At 41.8% G+C, this 17,985-nt stretch overlaps 1 protein-coding gene across 5 annotated transcripts in view; it reads right to left on the bottom strand.

Annotated features, from left to right (window-relative positions):
• The window catches only part of STAG1 (STAG1 cohesin complex component), a 168,568-nt gene that overhangs the window by 39,053 nt on the left and 111,530 nt on the right, over nucleotides 1–17,985 (bottom strand). For all 5 annotated transcript variants that reach the window (XM_066622397.1, XM_066622401.1, XM_066622399.1 and 2 more), the window contains exons 6-11: nucleotides 15,854–15,930; nucleotides 13,668–13,872; nucleotides 12,448–12,599; nucleotides 8,872–8,945; nucleotides 4,698–4,821; nucleotides 1,916–2,014 (exon numbers count right to left, since the gene is read on the bottom strand). In XM_066622397.1, the coding sequence (XP_066478494.1) occupies nucleotides 1,916–2,014; nucleotides 4,698–4,821; nucleotides 8,872–8,945; nucleotides 12,448–12,599; nucleotides 13,668–13,872; nucleotides 15,854–15,930 (731 nt within the window). The remainder of the gene's footprint in view (nucleotides 1–1,915; nucleotides 2,015–4,697; nucleotides 4,822–8,871; nucleotides 8,946–12,447; nucleotides 12,600–13,667; nucleotides 13,873–15,853; nucleotides 15,931–17,985) is intronic.

The raw sequence follows: 17,985 nt of genomic DNA, 5'->3' as shown, positions 1-17,985 counted from the left end.
AACCAGCACCTTGAATTGGGCCCGGAAATGAATGGGCAGCCAATGCAGCCGCTGGAGAAGTGGACTGACAGAGTCAAACCGCCTACCTCCAGTAACTACACAGGCCGCCGCATTCTGCACTAGTTGCAGTTTCCGAACTGTCTTCAAGGGCAGCCCCACATAGAGCGCGTTATAATAATCTAACCTCGATGTCACCGTGGCATGGATCACCGTGGCCAAGTCTGCACGATCCAAGTACGGCCGCAGCTGGCCCACCAGCCGAAGCTGAGCGAAGGCCTCCCTAGGGGTACAGATGGACCCCCAAGCTGCGGACCTGCTCCTTCAGGGGGAGTGCAACCCCATTCAGCGCAAGCCGATAATCCAGCACCTGCATCGAGGATTCCCGAACCAGGAGAGCCTCTGTCTTATCCGGATTTAATTTCAGCTTGTTAGACCCCATCCAGATCCTCACTGCCTCCAGGCAGCGCTCCAGGCCCTCAACTGCCACCCTGGAGTCTGGAGGAAAGGAGAAATAGAGCTGGGTGTCATCGGCATATTGATGGCACCCCACTCCAAACCCCTGGATGACCTCTCCCAGCGGTTTCATGTAGATATTAAATAGCATGGGGGATAGAATTGAACCCTGTGGCACCCCACACCTCAAGGGCCAGGGTGTCAAACAGGCATCCCCCAGCACCACCATCTGGGACCGATCCTCCAAGTAGGAGTGGAACCACCGCAAAAGAGTGCCTCCAACTCCCAGCTCGGCCAATTGGCCCAGAAGGATACCATGGTCGATGGTATCGAAAGCCGCTGAGAGGACCGCTGAGAGGTCCAGCAGGACCAACAGGGACGCACTCCCCCTGTCCAGTCCCCAGTGTAGGTCATCCACCAAGGCAACCAAGGCAGTTTCCATCCCAAAGCCCGGTCTGAAACCAGATTGAAAAGGATCCAGATAATCCAAAGGATCTTCCCTGCAAAACGGGAAGCGGAGCACAATCGCCCCACTCTCACTTTCCCTGACCCGAGGAGCCCTGCAGGCGCTCGCGCCCAGCTCCCTGCAGCCAGGGACGGCTGCTGCAGGGACTGGAGGGTGCACCCCAGTCCCTGCAGCCCAGTCAAAAGGGGAAGTGGGCCGATTGTGCACCGCTTCCGGTTTAGTGGAGCGGGGCACGATTGCTCTGCTGTCACCATCCCTGACCCGGGGAGCTCTGCCGAAGGTTGCACAGGGCTCCCTGCACCCCCTGGAGGCTGCAGAGGGCATGGGCAAGTGCACCAAGCCCCTGCAGCCCCCCTGAGCGGAGCGATCCTGGGGATCGCGCCGCTGCTTCCCCCCGCCAAGACTTATTGCAGAATTCAAACGCTCTGCGAGTTTGAAAACTGCAGCTTTAGGGCAATGTATATAGTTTACAACCCAAGGAAGTTGCCTTCATAGGCCCTAGAAATTCATTATGAAAATAAATCTCTTGAAGTCATCAGAAAAAGTGATGCCATAGCAAGCATATGGCCAAGCAGAGCATACCTCTGCTAACTGAGTAAGAGGCACTTTTTCAAGTGGCCGCTCCTCTTTTTTTAGCAGGGGGGGGGAGTAACTGGCCCTCCTTACCCCAGCAGTGTCTTTTCTAGTAACTGTCTGCTGGTGTTTTGCATCTTTTTAGATTGTGAGCCCTTTTGGGACAGGAAGCTGTTAGTTGTTTAATTTTTCTCTGTAAACCGCTTTGTGAACTTTTTGTTGAAAAGCAGTATATAAATAGTGTTAATAATAATAATAATAATAATAATAATAATAATAATAATAATAATAATAATAAGGCATGCTATATTACAGATACTTCAGCAACTAGAAATTATTCTATAAGCAATTAAATGTTAACATAGCAACAAATTTTATGGTAATTTTAATACAAAAGAACAATATAAGACAAGGTTAATTTACCTTAAATCTATTTGTAAATAGCTCCAATTTGGGGAACAACTCTCTGTTGGTGTACAAACTCTGCAAAGCTTTCAGACACTTCAATCGCACTTCACCTTGCTAAATGAAAGCATACTAGAATTTACTAAGAGCGATAAAATGCACAGGAAAATCATGTACCAGTGTTCTAGCAATTCTTTTCATACACCACTTCATCACAAGAAATTATCAAACACTCTTGACACACAAAATGCTTCATTTACGTTTTCTCTTGTATTATAGCCGAATCCTGAGCTTCTAGCGCCAGCTGGAACAGCTGCGCCAAAGTGGCTACTGCTGTATCCAGCAGGTGACGGGAAGTAGTTGGAGATCTCCTCAGGGGAAGAGGACTTTCGTCTCATCAGGGCCACTGATAGGAACATCAAGCAAAAACCAAATTGGCAATGGATGCTCGAAAGGCCACTGCAGATGCCTCTTCTGAGTGCTCTCTCTATCTGCTTATTACAGGCACCCCTTTTGTGCATCTGCTGAAAGAGTTTTAAGCTTCTCCAGAACTTGCTTAGGCAGAGTGTTGAGTAACTGATGGAAATGTTTTGGTCAAGCCCAATGTGATCACTCTGCATTCAAAAATCTCTAAAAGGATTTCAGAAAGACGACTACTGCAGGCATAGTGAGCTCTTGCACGAAAACGGTCCTAAACATTCTGGTCTGAGAAGGGCCTACTTCAACACTACCCTCTATCAAACAGATGAGTGGTAAAACACATGCTATCTTACCTAGAAGTCTCAGAAAAAGGTTGCTGGAAAAAGCCCAACAGCACAATCCTATGCTTGGACATATCCCATTGTGTTCAATGGGGGTTACTTCCAGGAAAGTACAGTGGTGCCTCGCAAGACGAAATTAATTCGTTCCGCAAGTCGTTTCGTATTGCGAAAATTTTGTCTTGCGAAGCGCGGTTTCCCATAGGAATGCATTGAAATTTAATTAATGCGTTCCTATGGGCAAAAAAAGTCAGAACAAAGTCAAATTTGGTTTACAAAGTGTTTATTAAGTGCTCTTTAAAGGCACACATACTGTACAGAGGATTTCAAAAATTTCAAGCACAAAACTTCAACTTTTTAATTTTAAAAATTCGTCTTGCGAAGCACGGCCATAGAAAAATTCGTCTTGTGAAGCACGGCATAGAAAAATTCGTCTTGTGAGTCACCAGAAAAAAATCGCAAAAACGCTTTCGTCTTGCGAGTTTTTCGGTGTGCGAGGCATTCGTCTTGCGAGGCACCACTGTATATTACTATTTCTTCATGTGGTAACACCCACTTCTTCTCTGGGCCTCCTGAAGAGGCTTCTGATTAAAAACAGGAAAACTCGCAAATCAAGTCCTCCAGCCCGTGTCTTTCACCCAACTCAGAACAATCTTGGGCAGGAGAGGCCCCAGGCCCTGTTGCTGTCTTGCATTTGGTTGGATGGGACTTAGGAAATGAAGATGGGTTCCATTATTGAGAGCTGCTAATTAAGCCATTCTTGGTGGAAGACTGTGACAGAGATGGCTATGGTGCCTCTTATGGTGCTGTTTTCTACAGCAACCACAAAAGTGCTGCTTGTGACTTTTGCACCTTTTGTTAAGTGAGCAGGAATGGACTCTCCTTTCCCCCATTCTGGTGATAAACGCAGCATCTTGTTCAGTACTTGTTAAGCACCATCATCCCCAATCCATTCCAGGACCTATAAATAAGACTTTAAATTGGCAACACTGAGTTCTGCAGAGTTCAGTCAAGAATGCTGCTTCCTGGCTTGATGGAGGACTGGACAGGGTGCCTCTCCATGAAGGAAATGACAGTTCAGCTGGCCTTTTTCCAATATCCTTTGGTGGTGGTGGACAGGTCGATGAAAGTGTCGAACCAATGTGCGGCGGCAGTGAAGAAGGCCAATTCTATGCTTGGGATCATTAGAAAAGGCACTGAGAACAAAATGGCTAATATTATAATGCCATTGTACAAATCGATGGTAAGGCCACACCTGGAGTATTGTATCCAGTTCTGGTCGCCGCATCTCAAAAAGGACATAGTGGAAATGGAAAAGGTGCAAAAGAGAGTGACTAAGATGATTACGGGGCTGGAGCACCTTCCTTATGAGGAAAGGCTACGGCGTTTGGGCCTCTTCAGCCTAGAAAAGAGGCGCCTGAGGGGGGACATGATTGAGACATACAAAATTATGCAGGGGATGGACAGAGTGGATAGAAAGATGCTCTATACACTCTCACATAACACCAGAACCAGGGGACATCCACTAAAATTGAGTGTTGGGAGAGTTAGAACAGACAAAAGAAAATATTTCTTTACTCAGTGTGTGGTTGGTCTGCGGAACTCCTTGCCGCAGGATGTGGTGACGGCGTCTGGCCTGGATGCCTTTAAAAGGGGATTGGACAAGTTTCTGGAGGAAAAATTCATTACGGGTTACAAGCCATGATGTGTATGTGCAACCTCCTGATTTTAGAAATGGGCTATGTCAGAATGCCAGATACAAGGGAGGGCACCAGGATGAGGTCTCTTGTTATCTGGTGTGCTCCCTGGGGCATTTGGTGGGCCACTGTTAGTACATGAAGCTGGACTAGATGGGCCTATGGCCTGATCCAGTGGGGCTGTTCTTATGTTCTTATGATCCTTCAGGGTTATTTCCAACAATATCCTTACGCTCACAGAAACATATGAGGAAGCAAGATTTTTTTTTAAACATCAATTAATTGAGAAACTTAATATAAGAAAAAGGCATATTCTGCAAGGAATCTATAGCATGCAGAACTTACTCTGTCATGAAGTGTCCAACCAACATACTTTAAATAACTATCATTCAGGAAGGCATCACTGTACATTTTCATCCACACTCCAATTTCTTCAATACAAACAGCTCTAATCTCAGCAATTGCATCACTGCGAAAAGAGAGAAAGTAGTTTTGACCCACTGCATCCTTTTGTTTTTGTGCGCAGACACACACAGTTAATTCCCAACTTTCAGTGACAATATTCTCTGTCATACTTACATGAACAAGGGTGCAATCCTGAATGCCCCTTTGGTTGGCACAAGTCCCTTGCATGACTCGAGGAGGACTGCAAATGTGCCATAAAGTACATTTGCACCTCCTCGAGAGTCAGCAGGGCAGATGCAGGGACATGTGCCGGCCCGCGGAGGCTGAATCCAGCTTCCGCGCTGACTTGGGCAGAGAGGGTTGCGTTGGATGAGCTTGGCCAATGCAAGGGTCTGGGGAGGGTGGAGAGGAGGCGGGACCGAGGCATTCTGGGGTGGGGGAGGGCAGGCAGAAGGGGGGAGCAGGGCTGGGACCTGGCTATGCCAGATCCCAACCACATTCCCTAAGCAGCAAGGAGCGGCTAAAAGTCGCTCCTGGGACTTATGCCACCTATCCTTTGACTCCTTGGACTTATGCCATCTCCTGAGGTGGCTTACCCAGGGTTAAGGGGAAGAGCGCAAGCCTTCCGGCCTTCCTGTTCCAGCGCAAGACAGGATTGTGCTACACGACAAAGAACCGAGGACAAAACATATCAGAGAGTAGTAGACTTGATTATGAATGGCTGAGAACAGATAACCCAAACTCAGATGCACCCCTTTGTTTTCTCATATACAGTACATGTGAAAAACTGCTATTAATTCCTATGGGAAAATTGTAGTGGACAATACTACAATGTGGACAATACTACAATGGGAACATGCCTGCCTATGACTTGACCATATGTGATCTGATAATAGGGATGCTGTGGGGAATGGGAGAGAAAGGATTCAATTTCTTTTCTGAAGGTTGTTTTTCAGAAAAGAGGCAACATCCTGCCAGCATTTCATTACTAACCCAAGTCCACAAGACAAATTCAGGAGGTAGAAGGAAAGAACACAACAATGTTCTTTATTTGTGCTTCATGGCCCAGTATCCATGTTCTGTTTGAGAGAATGCAAGGGGGAAAGTTTGGAAGAGGAGGTTTGGCCCCATGCCTTCCTCTATACACAGGACCATGTTTTTTGGTCCCTTTCTGTATCCTGTTCACCATACTTTCATACAGAAACCAGCAAAAGTAGTATATCTCAACAGCCACAAACTGTTTCATTTCTGCTGTTGCCTTTTACATTTTGTATCACGTTGGAAGAAGCCCAAAGAGTGCTATATCACCAACTACTCAAACATGTGAATCATTATGCCAGTACCTTAACCAAGCTCTATTAATTCAGAGCCAAATGGCACCTGATTTCTAGTATCACATCAGTTTGGGGATCATTACAAAACGCAGAGTCAGAACTAAGTATCTGACAACTAACGTAATGACAACATCAGATAGGGCTTCTTCAGTTATCTGACCACTAGTGCAAATGATGTTTTGCTGTGAGAAAGAACTGCATGTTGCAAGAGCTAGCTCCAATTGCCTATTGCAGTGAATGCAACCAAGAGTCTTGTGGCACCTTAAAGACTAACAATAGTTTACATAAGCTTATGCCAAAATAAGAGTCCACCATCAGATGAATAAAATGCTATTGTCAACTGGCTGTGACTACATATACTCATATATATCCATAGGAGGGAGAAAGCAGAGAAAAAATCCGATGAAAGAATATGGAATGCAAAAGATGCAGAGATCATTATTATTTGAAGCTTAAGTAAATGCTAAGTTTACTTTATGATTTACGAGTTTACTAAATGATAAGTCAGTGAGAATCCACAACAGTAGTAAATAGCCATCTGAGTAATGGGCAGGAGGTGTGGTCTAGAGATTGAGCTGTCGCCTTGCCTGAAAAAGCTAAGCAGGATCAGTTGCCTTGGATGGGTTACTGAAACCGAGAGCCGCTGGTGAACGAGTGGACTGTGGAGGAGTCAGCTGACAAGAACAGATAACATTCTTGAGGTGCCGGTCTGAAGCTTGGTTCAGCTGCCTGTGAGAGCTTTGAGAGTGCAAGAAGCTGGCAGTCAGGATGACAACTGCACTATGAAGGGAAACACCTGGAGAAATGGAGGGTTCTATGAGATTCTCTCATGGAATAATACTTGTAAAAAGCTCATTGAAAAAATGGGGTTTATGTTCAGCCTGCTGATGTAAACTGGAATGAGTCTTTGAGAAAGGTGGTCTATAAATACTGTAATAACTAATCAAACTAAGCACTAGTAGTAAGATGGGAACTACGCTTTCCTGTAGTTTAAATAGGTTGATCCAGTTTTGTGAATGATGAGACAAAATAGCTATAAAGTGGCAAAGGTGACATTCTTGTATGGGCTTGGAACTACGATAACTTTAATCACAGATGATTATACAGTCTTATTTTTATATGCATTGATACCCTACTTTCCAATTTCGTCTGAGTGAGTTCCAGTCTACAAAAGCTTAAGCCAAAATAAATTGATTGATCTTTAGGGTGACACAAGACTCTTTCTTTTATAGTGTGATCAGTAGGTTTCATAAAATCCCTAGAACTGTTCCCCAAATGTAGAAAGCTAAGTGGAGCAGCTATAAGATCAACAGCCACTTTCTAACATTTATTCTTTAATACAAACAGATCAAGGTCCAAGCACCATAACTTAGTTTCTGTCACATTCCTCAGTCGACTTTGAAGATATAACCAAAATCACACAAAGCTTATTCTCCTAGTACTGACAGGATGTAAATGGAATGTTAGCACCTTTAGTAACCTAGCTTTATTGAGGCTAATACGTATGTAAACTAAGCACTCTACTTAAGAACAAGTTACATTCCAGGTGTCTGAAGTTGAAACATCAAGTTCTTGCCTGCCCATGCTACTGCGACTGAGCAAAAGCACCACCGAAGGACATTCTGTGCCTCTGCGAAAGCAACAACATAGCCACCAATAACTCAAGTCTGTAACTGAGGCAGCCAAAGTATTATCAAGGTCTCTTAACTATCGTTTAAAACAGGGGTCTCCAAACTTTTTGGCCAGAAGGCCACATCAAATATCTGGCCCGGTGTTGAGGGCCGGAAAAAAATTTAAATATAAAATGTATGTAAATAAATCAGAGATGGAACTTAGATGAATGAATAAATAAATGAATGGGCTCATTCATTCAACCTCTCTGGCCCTTCAGACCAGATGCAACCCTCCAGACGCAACCAGAGCACGGTTCCAGTCATGTTCGGTCAAGTGAACCAGAGGTTTTCAGGGGACAAGAGGCTGGCTGTGGGCCGGATAGAGGCTCGTCGCAGGCTGCATCTGGCCCCCGGGTCGGGGTTTAGAAACCCCTGGTTTAGAAGAGAGAAGGTGGCTGCAGGATCATACACTCCTGCTTTAATCATTGTCCTGTCCCTTACAGTCACTTTCCTACCCAGGCACAGATTGACCTCTTATAAGCATTCTCTCCATGGCCTAAGAATTCAGGTCCATCACAAGACAAAGTGCAAGGACTTTCTAGTTCACTTATTAGTCTAAGAGTGCATTAGACAAAATGCCTAGAATACTGCTTTGCTCCACTTCAGTAACTGTTGGGCACAACTTGTTTCTGTCTTACTTGGAGAAAGTTAACATTTCTGAAAAATGTGTCAATTTCCTTCAGTGTAACACTCACATTTTCCAACTTCTTCTGGTCACCAAAGGTTAGGGCAAGCTCTTTTAATAAAAATTAGCGAGATAATTCTCAACTGATATAGTGTGTTAATACCACTGGGAACAGTTTGCCATTTTTTTTTCATAAAATGTGCATATTTTAACAAGCCTTTCAGAGAACATATTGCTGATATGCTATTTGGTGTTCTTTCTTTGGCTCAGAAAAGTCACTGGTACTATACAAAATACACTAAAAAAATGTATGACATTATAATACAAATTGCTGAACTTCATAGGGATGTTTACAAAAGGGCCTGTCTAGATAGTAAAACCTGATTCTTGGAATTTTTCCCAGACATCCATACAATTTTAAGCAATCAGGTGAAAAATTATCCTCTAACTGTCCCGAAAAGAAAATTGTGCCTTTTTCTTACCGATATCTATGGACAAATATACCCTTGAAAATAGAATTCATCATATTTTCAATTTCATCTTGATTTTCTTGTAGCTGGAATAAAAATTAACAATACTAATTTCAGACTTCTAAAGAGGAAGCTATGCAGCAGCAAAAACAATAAAGAAAATTGTGGCATCCTGAAAGCTAACACATTTATTTCAACATACACTTTCATGGACTTCAGTCCACTTCATCAGAACCTCATGTGTCTGCTGAATGGACTGTACTCCATGAAAACCTATAATGAAATACATGTGTTGGTCTTCAAAAAGATTCTTTAATGTAATTTTAAGCTTACACTTTGGTAATTACCCAGATACTATATGCTTGAATATACTGCAAGCAAAGGCATTCACTGTACCAAGGTTCTTACAAATCCAGCATCCCCACATTTATAAACATGCATTTTCATAGTAGTAGATATTCTTTTACTGTTGTAATTACAAGATCAATACTAGTTGGCCATCCAATTTCATTACACATTTAGCTCCTATGTACCAATTTCAAACCTGAAAATACTAAAGGTTCAGTTCGATGTTATCAAATCTTACCAAAACCAAGCAAGCCATTTTCCTGTTTATATGTTCTCCATGAGACACCAAATTAACTGAATGATTTTCAAACCTAAAAACTCTCTTCTGTTAAAAAATGAATATGTTCTAAGTAGTTAAATGACATTCATTAGTTTATAGTAGAAAAAGCCCGTTATTATCTTTTAATCTACCTCTATAAACAAGATGGGAAATTTAGAGCAACACAGTGGTTCTTCTATTTTGAGAACACATACAAGATAATGTTTTAGCTTTCAAATTGACCCACACTATACAAACAGTTCTTTAAGCCTAAATTGTGGTCTGCAATGCAATTTTAGTTTATCTAAGACCACAATGAAAATAGTATTGAAAGAGCTATTTTTTAATTAAGGGAATTTGAACTCTGTCTTTCAACCTCCAAAATGGAGATGTTCAAGGTGGCTTACATGCATAAAAATTAACTACCAGCAGCACAACTTTAATCTGGAGACCTTTCAAGTGTCCTTTCACATGGTGGCATAAGGTAAGAAAATGCAGCGTCTGCAAGGGACAAGAAAACTGCAATAGTGTTCCTCAATATAACTGTCATCATAGATCATAGATCTAAAATGTTCAAGATCAGTCTAAGCAACCAAACAAGTCAAAGGGCACAGCATCAGGGTAGAACTATTAGACGTTGCACAAGCAATTAAGAGCATGGATTCTATTTCACTGACTATTTTTAATCCATGCAAATCATCACATTTGAAGTTCAGACTGGTGAGGTTTCAATCTATTTTTCCTGTAGTAGGCTTTCTAGGTCTTATAATCATGTTAATCTCTGGTGATGTGCCACACAAGATGGCAACAGCTCATGTACTATCCTCCAAACAAACTCCCCTTTCCCTACCCCATTCCCCCCTAATTGAAATCTGAGCAATAGCATACTGCAAACCTGATGGAGTAAAGTATAGAGCTATTCAAATGGTAACTCAGATCTCATATACTGTATAATATAAAACAGTGTTGCCTGTTTGTGACCATAATGATTAGTATATATGCTCAGCCTTGAGAAACTTTAGTTACCTACAAATTAAAATCAACTTAGAAAGCCTTTGGTACATCAATGGGCATGCATTCCATTGTGTGGACATGTTAATTCCTTGTTCACTACACAAGAGAATGGAATGCTGTTAAACAGTAATCTGTGGGATAGATGGTTCAGAAATCACTTGTTTCATTGCTGCTTGAGAGTTATTCAAGTGCTCTCTCTATTAAGTGAACAGAATATATTCAAAATTTGTTTGTGGCTCCAGAAGATTCCTCTGCGCTACTAGCACACCACTGCTGTCAGATGCTCCCCAACTGTTGAATTCTTGGCAAAACAATCCCTTTCTGCTTTTTTGGCAATGGAAAATTCTCCACAAACCCCTGGATGGAATTCTAGAAAGATCAAAATGAAACCTCCCCCTAAACAGTAGGCAGGATCCAATTTTTCCATGGGGAGGAAACACTCTGCCCCCCCGCCGTGTGAAGGGAGAAACACACCATGCCCAGTGTGAAGACACTCCCAGCCTAGTGTGCAAGTAGATAATTTTGGGGATTACTGAGAATTTCTCCTTAGAAATAGGCTACCCCGTCTGCAAAGATGGTTTTAGAGCTGGACGCCCTATTCTCTGGCCCACAGCTTTGCATCTTTTGCAATAACTAGGTGGCAAGATCCTTCCTTTATGCCTAAAGTAAATTCTGTGTTCCACAGATCTGAAGAAATACTTCTATCTTTGCTCTCTCTGTTCATTCTTAGAAATGGGAGATAGCATATCTTAGATCACGGGTCTCCAAACTTTTTGGCCAGAGGGTCACATCAAATATCTGGCACAGTGTTGGGGGCCGGAAAAAAAATTTAAATATAAAATTTATATAAATAAATTAGAAATGGAACTTAGATGAGTGAATAAATAAATGAATGGGCTCATTCATTCAACCTCTCTGGCCCTTAGAACACCCTCCAGATGCAACCAGATCATTGTTCCAGTCATGTTCGGCCAAGTGGGCCAGAGGCTTTCAGGGGACAAGAAGCTGGCTGCATGCCAAACAGAGGCTGGCCACGGACCACATCTGGCCCCTGGGTCGGGATTTGGAGATCCCTGTCTTAGATGATCAGAGAGCTTTTTGTTTGTGGCCTCTAGTAAAATGGAAACCTTGTTCATATCCTGTCAGGATAGTTCCTAGGGAGAAAAATTTCCAGTGTCATGATTTCCAGTTGACTCCAAGAACATATTGTCTTAGCCTATAAATTATTAGGTAAGCAGCTGCCGGTTACCATTATGGTTCACTCTTTAAGGGGAGGTAGCCACTTCGGTTTTTTCCCCTTGTAGCCATTTGTAGAGCAACTACTCGGGCCTCTGATCACAAATTTTCCAGCACTATGAGGCTGATGTTTTCTACAAATGTGACTTTGATAGGAAAGTGCTGCACAATATTCTTGCTAAGTGATCCAGTTATCTCAATCTTTCTAGAATGCCCTTTGAGTCTAGGAAGCAAAGATTTCACACAGAGAATTCCTATTCTCTAAGACAATCAAGGCAGCACCCACCCATCAACTGATACTTCTATAAGTCGTACAACAAAGGCAAAACTTTTAGAAACACATGTGGAAGTGGTTGATAGGAGCAAGGAAACTTACCCAGGTAGCCCAGCCCTTCATATTTGGTCCCATCTATTTTTTCCTCCACAGTTTTGATCTGCTGCAGTACATTTGGGGTTGCAGGATACTTGAACTTTTTGCTCTGTCTTGGGAGGGCACAATGGTACCTAACCCCATGGAAAAGCTACTTGTGGACTGGACCCTGTCTACTGTCCAGCGGAAGGTACCATTCCAATTGTTCTGGAATGTCCTCCAAGAGTAGCGGAGAACAAGAAATCATGGTGAGAAACCCCCTTTTCCTCAGAACTCAGCTTTATGCATAGATATTTCACTTTTGTTTCCTCCTGAAATACACACTACACAATGAGGGCACAGCTTTGTTCAGCTCACTTACCTCTTTCCGTTTCTGAAGGAGCAGCTCCAGTCTTTCATTGGCTCTTTTACCAATCATTTTGTTCCTCTCAGCTTCATACTGCCTCTGTGTATTATCCTGATGAATACTCAGGTTTAAGGCAACATTCACAAGAGCAGTCATAAGCTTCATAGCTAGGAAAAATGCACAATAAAAGATTGCAGGTACGTATTTTAGTACATGCAACTAGCTGAAATTCAGCATCCTTAGTTTCCATGCTTAAAGCAACTTGAGAAATAAAATCTAAGAATGGAACATGCATACAGCTTCTTCCAGTCTCAGTTCAAACACTGTCAGCTAAGCTGAGAAGGAATGTACTCAGTATCAATGTACCTGGACTTCCCCCCAGACTAAAGCAGTCACATTTTGGTATGTTAGACAAATCTGTCCTACATCTCAAATCTGTATCATCTCCTATAACTGTATCTTCCAATACAGCAGAACTTGAAAAACGGAAAACATTTATGTTATGATCTATTCCCTAGCAATTGCCCCTTACATTTAATCTGTACCACCAATTTCTATAGAAAGTAACTGGGCTGCAAATGGGCACATTATTGAGTTAGGAGAAGAACCTGTGCCTTGCCCACACATTGTTCCACCAATATCATATACACACATGCAGATCCTTTACTAGTTTTCCTACATACATTCATAGAAGCCATTCACTTTCACAGGTGAAATAAATACAGCTTATACTTTAAAATTCAGTGTAGGTAAATAGGGTTTCATCACAACCTAGCACTAACATAAAGGAAAATAATTTAAACCAGGACTACATATGATAGATGTTGGCTCATTTCTATGGTTTTGCTTGAGTTTAATGGGCCAAAACAAACAGGTTGAAATCTGGGATAGTTGAGAAGGGACAAAACGGACCCTCCCCCCGACATTGTGGTCAACAGGCTTAGCAACATTACTGTGGTGGGCACCAACACTGTTATGATGACACCCTGTTGCTTTATTCCATGAAATGAATGGCTGACACTCATTCATGCTCTGAATAAAGGGCCAGTACTGTTAGAATAAGAAACTTATTACAATGAAAACATAGATGGCATCTAACTGAAAACGTCATTTTGAGGTAATTGCTTACATAGACTAACTCAGTTTATGATGTTAAAATCCAAAACAGTGATACTAAATCATTTTGAAAACCTTTTCATAACATTTTGAAAACCTTGTCTTTAAAATTTACCTACCAGCAAGAGTACTGGTATGCCTGAAAGCTCGGACCTGCGAATCTGACAAACCAGTCAGAAGTGAGATCACTGTGTCCATCATATATTCATCATAAATGATGCTATACTGACACTGTCGTATTAGAACTCCTATGAATTCACAAAAATTTGATCGAAACTTTTTCCATTGTGGCCCAGGCATGGTAAGTGGGTAATCACCACTGTCCTGAAAGAAGACAAAATACACATACTAGATTTAATAGATGTTCAACTTACAGTCCTATTGCACTTTTCCTAAGATTTGCTATCTTTCATACAGAATACAACTAAAATTTTATCTAAATGTTCTAAAGCAGTGGTTCCCAATCTTTGCATGAAGGTTTAGCCCACTGTAAGTGTTTGCAGAGGAGGGACAACAGCACCTCCAGGAACATGCTGTTTTGGAAAAGGGTTTCTTTATAAACATACTGGGGATTGCTATGGACCTCCAGAGGGTGTGGGGAGCCCACAGTCCCCTCTACTGGTCTCCCCGCATCTCAGCATGGCTGTATGTGTCTTCCTTTGACCAAACAGTATAAGCTAGCAAGGATATAGGAAGAAAAACAGGCAGGAAACCTAAGTGCAAGAGAAGACTAAACAAACGTTAACAGGAAGCACCCTGAATGTTCACTCAGTCTTCTCTAGCATTCAGGCTGTCTGCCTGATTTTTGTCTTAAAAGTTTGGTAGCTTATAGTTTTGGGGGAAAGGAATACACATATTTGCTTGGCACCAAGGGGTTTGGGGGGCTATGGAGAACTGGACCCATGGATATAAGGCAGGGGGCCATTCCTGTACAATAGTTTTTATACATAAAACACAAGACTTGTGCAGAAATGTGGAATAGATGTTTTTTAAACTATACGGACAGCTCTGACTTTCACTGATCATACAAAAACCACCTATTGCCTGCTTCTAGTCTAGCAGATGCCTTCAGATCAAACATGATGAGTTTGAGGCAGGTTTAGCTCAATTGGGTCACAGATCATTCCTTGATCAAATTCTACCTTTCTGTTCTCAACCAGATGGTTGCTAATAATGTTTTTATGATTTGTAAGAACTCTGGTATTTTCATTCCAAATTCCAGATGAAAGTCTTGCAACTTCTATAATTGTGTGGTAACTAGTATTACTTAGATCAGTGTTACACTGGGACCCACTTTTTAGAATGAGAATCTGTCAGGACCCACAAGGAGTTATGTCATGACCGGATGTGACATCATCAAGCAAGAAAATTTTTAACAAACCTAGGCTGTAATCCTACCCACACTTACCCAGGAGTAAGTTCCACTGACTATCATTGTTAAAAGAATATACATAGTAGCTTGTTAAAAGTACAGGTCTGAAACATTTCATCAAATGCAGTTACATACAATGGTAGCAACAAGTCTAATAGATTAAAAATAAAATATTGAAATGAATGGGGACCCACCTGAAATTGGCTCATGACCCATCTAGTGGGCCCCGACCCACAGTTTGAGAAACGCTGACTTAGACATTTCTTATTTTAGATACTGACTATCAAGAGAATGTTTATGTGAAAAAAAAATGAATGCACGTTTTGCAGCAAACAGGCTACATTTGATCCAAATATAAACATAAATGAGCGAGTTTTATTTTGTGTTCTCAATGAATTCCACTGTATTCTAATAAAAATATGCTGCAATTACAGGAATATACACAGTATTTGTTATATAAGAAGCATGTTATGCTGCTGACTGCATAACTCCTTGCAGTGTTCTGTAACTGCCAGCTGTCCTATGCTCCTCCAAAATAAAGCTTGAGCATTCTTCCCCCATCCAAATTTTACTTCCCTTTGAATGTTCTACTACATGAAATCTTTTGTATAGGTAGGGAACAATCCAGCCAATGAAACATGTTTAAATCTCATTATTATAATGATGTGCTAAATGCATACTTAAACCTTTGCCACTGAAATCAAAGGGAATTGAGTGCACAGCTTTGATTAGATCATGTCATTTGCTTCTAATTTCTATAAGTGCTTCTGGATTTCTTACCCACTAGTGTAAGTGATTCAATTATTGTCCTAGATGGTATAGTTCCTTAAATAACTAGGTTGCTTATGACAGAATAAAGCTCTTTCTTCTGGAGAACTCCCAGTACCCTTTTTGCCTACAAGCTCAACACAGTTCCTAATGTTTATACTTTACCTCATCAAATTCTTCAGTCATTTTCCTGATGATTTCTGCATTTTGCATGTTTCTAAACATTTCAATTCGAACAGTGCCTGTGATTTAATGAAGAAATAAAATTATGCATTTTCCTCTCTTTAAAGGTTCTACCATATAAAACAAGTCTTGAAAATTCCATTCCTCGGTCCACTTGCCAGCAACAGAAGTGTTGCCAAACAGATGAATGGAGCCTTCTACCAGTGGATCACTAAGGCAGGACTAAAGCCAATGCTCCTGAGGAATGGCTTTTCCCCTTCTTTCCCACTAATGGGCACTTAAGTTTGAGAAATAGCCAACTTTGAAACCTCTATACTATTAATATTCTTCACTATGAAAAGGACAGAACACGATGCTAAGCACAACAAAAATAGGAAAAAGAAGAGCAATACGGAAGATCATCTATAATATAAAACACCTATGATTACTAATGCTTACTTTCTCCACTGAACTGTCCATTTATCCCTACTCTTTGTTTCTTATTCTAACCAGTTACCAAATCATAAGGGGAACGCATTCTCTTACCTTTTGACCAACTTTTTGAAGTTCACACATGTATTTATCTAATGTATTGCTACATGCTTAATAGCATGCAAAAAAAAAAATCCTAAGAAGCTGGTGAGGCAAGGCTTTCCCTTTGCAGAAGCCATGCTGAACTCTAACCTCTTTTCCCGGAGGATAATCTCTCCCTTGTAGGAATAACAATATCCCAGCAGGGGAAGGAACAATCATTGTTTGAAAGCAACACTTTATTTTAGCCATGCCTTAAACTTATAAAGAGTTTTGACAAATAAATTGCCTCTCCATTATAGCCAAGACAATGTTTAACACTTCAGTACCTTTCCAGAAAAATGCCTAGTATAAACAATCAAAATGCCCACTTTCAGACACTTAGCAACACTTTAGGTTTTTCCTCCCTTTCCAGCAGAAAACAATGTCACAGTGAGAGATTTAAACTATTAAGAGAGTACTTTTGCTACCAGAAAGAGGCAGACAAACAAGAATGTGAAGTAAAAACATAAGAAGAGCCTCACTGGATCAGGCCATAGGCCCATCTAGTGCAGCTTCATGTATCTCACAGCGGCCCACCAAATGCCCCAGGGAGCACACTAGTTAACAAAAGACCCACATCCTGGTGCCCTCCCTTGCATTTGACATAGCCCATTTCTAAAATCAGGAGGTTGCACATACACATCATGGCTTAAAACCCGTAATGGATTGTTCCTCCAGAAATTTGTCCAATTCCCTTTTAAAGGCATCTAGGCCAGATGCTGTCACCACATCCTGTGGCAAGGAGTTCCACAGACCAACCACACTGAGTAAAGAAGTGACTCTTTGTATCTTGCTGAGTGGAAATTATGATGTTTTGAAACAAAAAAAAGGAAGAACAGTAGAAGAGAAAAGATCCCCTCTCCAATGCCTATTGAAGGTTCCTAACAAAGTCAATCTACTGCAATAGCCCAGCGGTCACAAACATTTTAGCATTAGGACACACCTTAAAAACAAAGTTTCACTTTACCAGTTCCTCAAGCCTCTTCTGCTATAATGTTGACTTGGGAACAAGGCCCCCCCCCCCCCAATAGCAGCAGTTTTGCAAACCACCAAAAATTACGTCATGACCCTCTGGTTCCATTCCTGTTCCCCGAAACACCGCGGATACTGTGATGCATGGATAATCGAATCCACAGGTCTGGGTACTCACCTCGACATGACCAGAAGCACCTTCTGGTCACGTCCAGAGGTGTTCTGAGGCCAAGGGAAGACACTTTGAAAAAACTGGAAGTAACCTTCCAACACCCCCGGAGTGGTGTTCTGAGGCCTGGAGAGGCTGTACATGGCCTCCTTGGGCCTCAGAAAGCCTCCCAGGCACAACCAGAAGATGCTTCCAGTTGTGTCCAGGAGGTCAGGTGGGGGGCCGTCACATCGAGTTCGGAACCTGCAGTGAGACAAATCCATGGATTTTGAACTTGCTGATAAAAAGGCCCACCTGTACATTTTACGTTCTCTGGTTTCTGCCTTCCATAGTTTCTATATGTAAAAACAACAAATGAGTTTTGGATGTGATGAGCTCTGACTGTTATATTTCCAGAAGAAATACATACTTTTATTTATTG

Source organism: Tiliqua scincoides, chromosome 3 (genome assembly GCF_035046505.1).
Source record: "Tiliqua scincoides isolate rTilSci1 chromosome 3, rTilSci1.hap2, whole genome shotgun sequence".
Taxonomy (NCBI): Eukaryota; Metazoa; Chordata; class Lepidosauria; order Squamata; family Scincidae; genus Tiliqua; species Tiliqua scincoides.
The sequence above is the reverse complement of the archived record's forward strand: the minus strand, read 5'-3'. Positions and strand labels throughout refer to the sequence as shown.